Source organism: Lissotriton vulgaris, chromosome 6, assembly GCF_964263255.1.
Source record: "Lissotriton vulgaris chromosome 6, aLisVul1.2, whole genome shotgun sequence".
Classification (NCBI taxonomy): domain Eukaryota; kingdom Metazoa; phylum Chordata; class Amphibia; order Caudata; family Salamandridae; genus Lissotriton; species Lissotriton vulgaris.
This window is the reverse complement of record NC_141694.1, coordinates 1,878,918,371-1,878,921,297: the sequence shown is the minus strand read 5'-3', so window position 1 is coordinate 1,878,921,297 and position 2,927 is coordinate 1,878,918,371. Positions and strand designations below refer to the sequence as shown.

At 40.9% G+C, this 2,927-nt stretch overlaps 1 protein-coding gene across 1 annotated transcript; it reads right to left on the bottom strand.

The window, feature by feature from the left end:
- Nucleotides 1-1,027: 1,027 nt before the first annotated feature.
- Nucleotides 1,028-1,960, bottom strand: LOC147709742 (olfactory receptor 2D3-like). The gene has a single exon (XM_086926087.1). It carries the CDS (start codon nucleotides 1,958-1,960, stop codon nucleotides 1,028-1,030), a length of 933 nt encoding a protein of 310 aa, XP_086782213.1.
- Nucleotides 1,961-2,927: the final 967 nt, after the last annotated feature.

Below are 2,927 nucleotides of genomic sequence, written 5' to 3'. Positions count from 1 at the left end.
TTGAACCTTCCAGATATCGAGAAGAGAGAGAATAGAGAGAGGCAGGGAGAGTGAGAATGGCGGTGTCCCCAAAATACAATTTCTCCGGGGACTCGAAAGTCCATAAGATGTCCCTGTGAGCATCTTTGCTTATTTTCAGTGAGCAACGCTCCAGAATTGGTACATACATGCTCTGGCTCTGCTTGTTTTGTCTGGGGTCAACTTGCTTAGATGTATTGCTGCCACTGTAGTAAAGGCCCTTAGGAGGTAAATAAATCTAGAATACATAGGATAATGTGCTGCATGGCTAAACACTTATAAGGTCTAATACGCTAGATCTATTGGCTATGCCAATGCTTGTTCTTTATACCTTCTGAACTGCAGAAGGGGTTATACACTCCAGCTCACATGTTGGTGTCACTCATTATATTTCTTCACTGGCACTGCTTAAGTATGAATACATTAATTTTTCTTGTCTAATGTTCTCTTTTTCAAGGAGGGCAACAGCTTTCCCCAACTGTACATCTTGTACCTTTACTGCAAAGTAGAACCTGGCTCTCAGCAAGCGTATTAGTTACACTTGATTGATTCAAATTCAAATTCAAATATAGCTTTATTTCATTTACTCCTCTAACCCAAGTCGCAGCCAATCTCATCGCCAAAGGTAGTCTGTGGAACAGCGAAACCAGGGGCAGACAATGTTCAGGAACAGAAGTTAAGTAACTGGGTATTTCAGTTTTAGTAAACCTATATTTTCATATGCAGTAAAAAAAACATTCTTCCTAAAATCATTTTTCTACCACAGGGTCTTTCAATTCTTTGTCATCATTAAATGTTGTATTGTATTTTTGGGTTTAACCAACTTAAAAACTCTTTTTGAAAGGTTTTTGCTGACTGATCTAGTATTCCTAAAAGTAATGGCTTCTATGCACAGTTTCTACTGTACTTTCAATACAGTTAGTTTCACAAAGTCTCTTCATGTTCTTGTCTAACAGGTGAACTTCATCACCTTTACAAAGGCTCATGAACACAATACATGTGTGAAACATTAATGAGGAGCATGACACATCATAACTTTCTTCAGAGCCATCTTCACATCCTTGTTTCTCAGACTGTAGATGATGGGGTTGAGCATTGAAGGCATCACAGTGTAAAACACAGAGATCACTTTATCCTGGTTTGTAGTGCTCTTGGACACTGGTTTCATGTACATGGAGATGGCGGTGCTGTAGAATATGGTGACCACAACCAGGTGTGAGGCACATGTGGAGAAGGCTTTGTGTCGGCCTCCAGAGGAGCGTATTCCTATGATGGTGATGATGATGCGGAGGTAGGTGAAGAGAATGAAGAAGACAGGGATCAGCAGCACTATAACTCCACCAATGAAATTTACCGTCTCCGAGATGAATGTGTTGCCACATGCTATCTTTGCAAGAGCAGTGGATTCACAAAAGAAATGGTCAATAATATTGTGGCCACATAAGGGTAACCTCAGCGCAGTCATTGCACCCAGGAATGCCATCAAGCTCCCATTTAGCCAGCTGCAGATCACCAGAGTAGTACAGACATCCTTGCTCATAATGTTTGCATAATTCAAGGGAAATGTTATAGCTATGTACCGGTCATATGACATGACTGCGAGGAGGACACACTCTGTGCTAGCCAGGAGCAGGTAAGAGAACATCTGGGTGCCACACGCAACAAAGCTGATCTTTATACTAACAAGTAGCTGGACCAACATGTTGGGCAATATTGCTGATGAGTAGAAGATGTCTATGAAGGAGAGGTTCCCCAAGAAGAAGTACATCGGAGTGTGGAGCCTTGGGTCCTTGATGCAGGCTGCTACCAAGAGAACGTTTCCCATAACAGTGACCAAGTATATGGGTAAAAATAGCATAAAGAGAAGGGAATTGATTTTGGGGTCCTGAGAGAGTCCCAGGAGAAGGAACTCTGTTACTGAACGAGGGTAACTCCCATTCATTATGTTGATTTATTTCCTGTTGTCTCCTATGTTAAGAAATCAGAAAGAAAATGAATTGTTAATAGATTGTGCAGGACATTTATAGATGACATTTGCAATATATCTGCAGCACTATATGGATAAGTGAGATTGTCCTCACTATTATGAAAAGCTGCAGAAGACCCTGCATAACTGGCATGACATTTTGTACCTGTGTGATGAATGACATATGAAAGAACATATGTTTCTTCAATATGCCAAGTGCTACCCTGATCATCTTTTCCTGCATTTTATACAAAGTAGGTGGTGTTATTTAGCAGTGCTCCTGAACCTTTACTTGATAGATTTATTGGTAAATAAAACATCTTTAGTCTTTTTTGAGCTTTTGAGTTAGGAGCAGAAATGTAAGCAGAAATAGCTCTGTTTATTGTATCAGCTGATATGGAAATGTGGTCCAATAAGTATAAATCAGCATGGTGTTTGAATGGGTTTGAGAATTAACACATTTATTTCTGCAATAAAATTTTGAGAAACTGCCATCCACAATTCTCAATAAGTATGTTTGATCTTCAATGAAGCATTTAGCACTTAGAAACAGGCCCACCACAATAGTTGCAACACTCCCCGGGATGCTGGGTTGTGGGGCTAGCATCACAAATACGCTGTAACCCCACCCCCCAACCAAATAGAGAGCTTGCAGAGACACCATTCTTGTGGTGACTGAACTGGAGTAAAGACATGTAAATAGAGCTAAGAGGAAGCTTACTGAGAATTGGCCCACACAAAGCAATGCATGAGGGTGAAGGAGCTCATCTCCCCTGTTAGTGGATTCCTGTGAAGTGCTACTTGACATTCATACAGATACTTTTTCACTTTCTTCCTGCATCTATATCCTCACCCGAACATCTAGACAAATAACTAACGCTGGGCAAAGCACTACGCTATGCAGCGTAGTTTGCGACGTTTGGGCTACTTCGCACTATGTGAA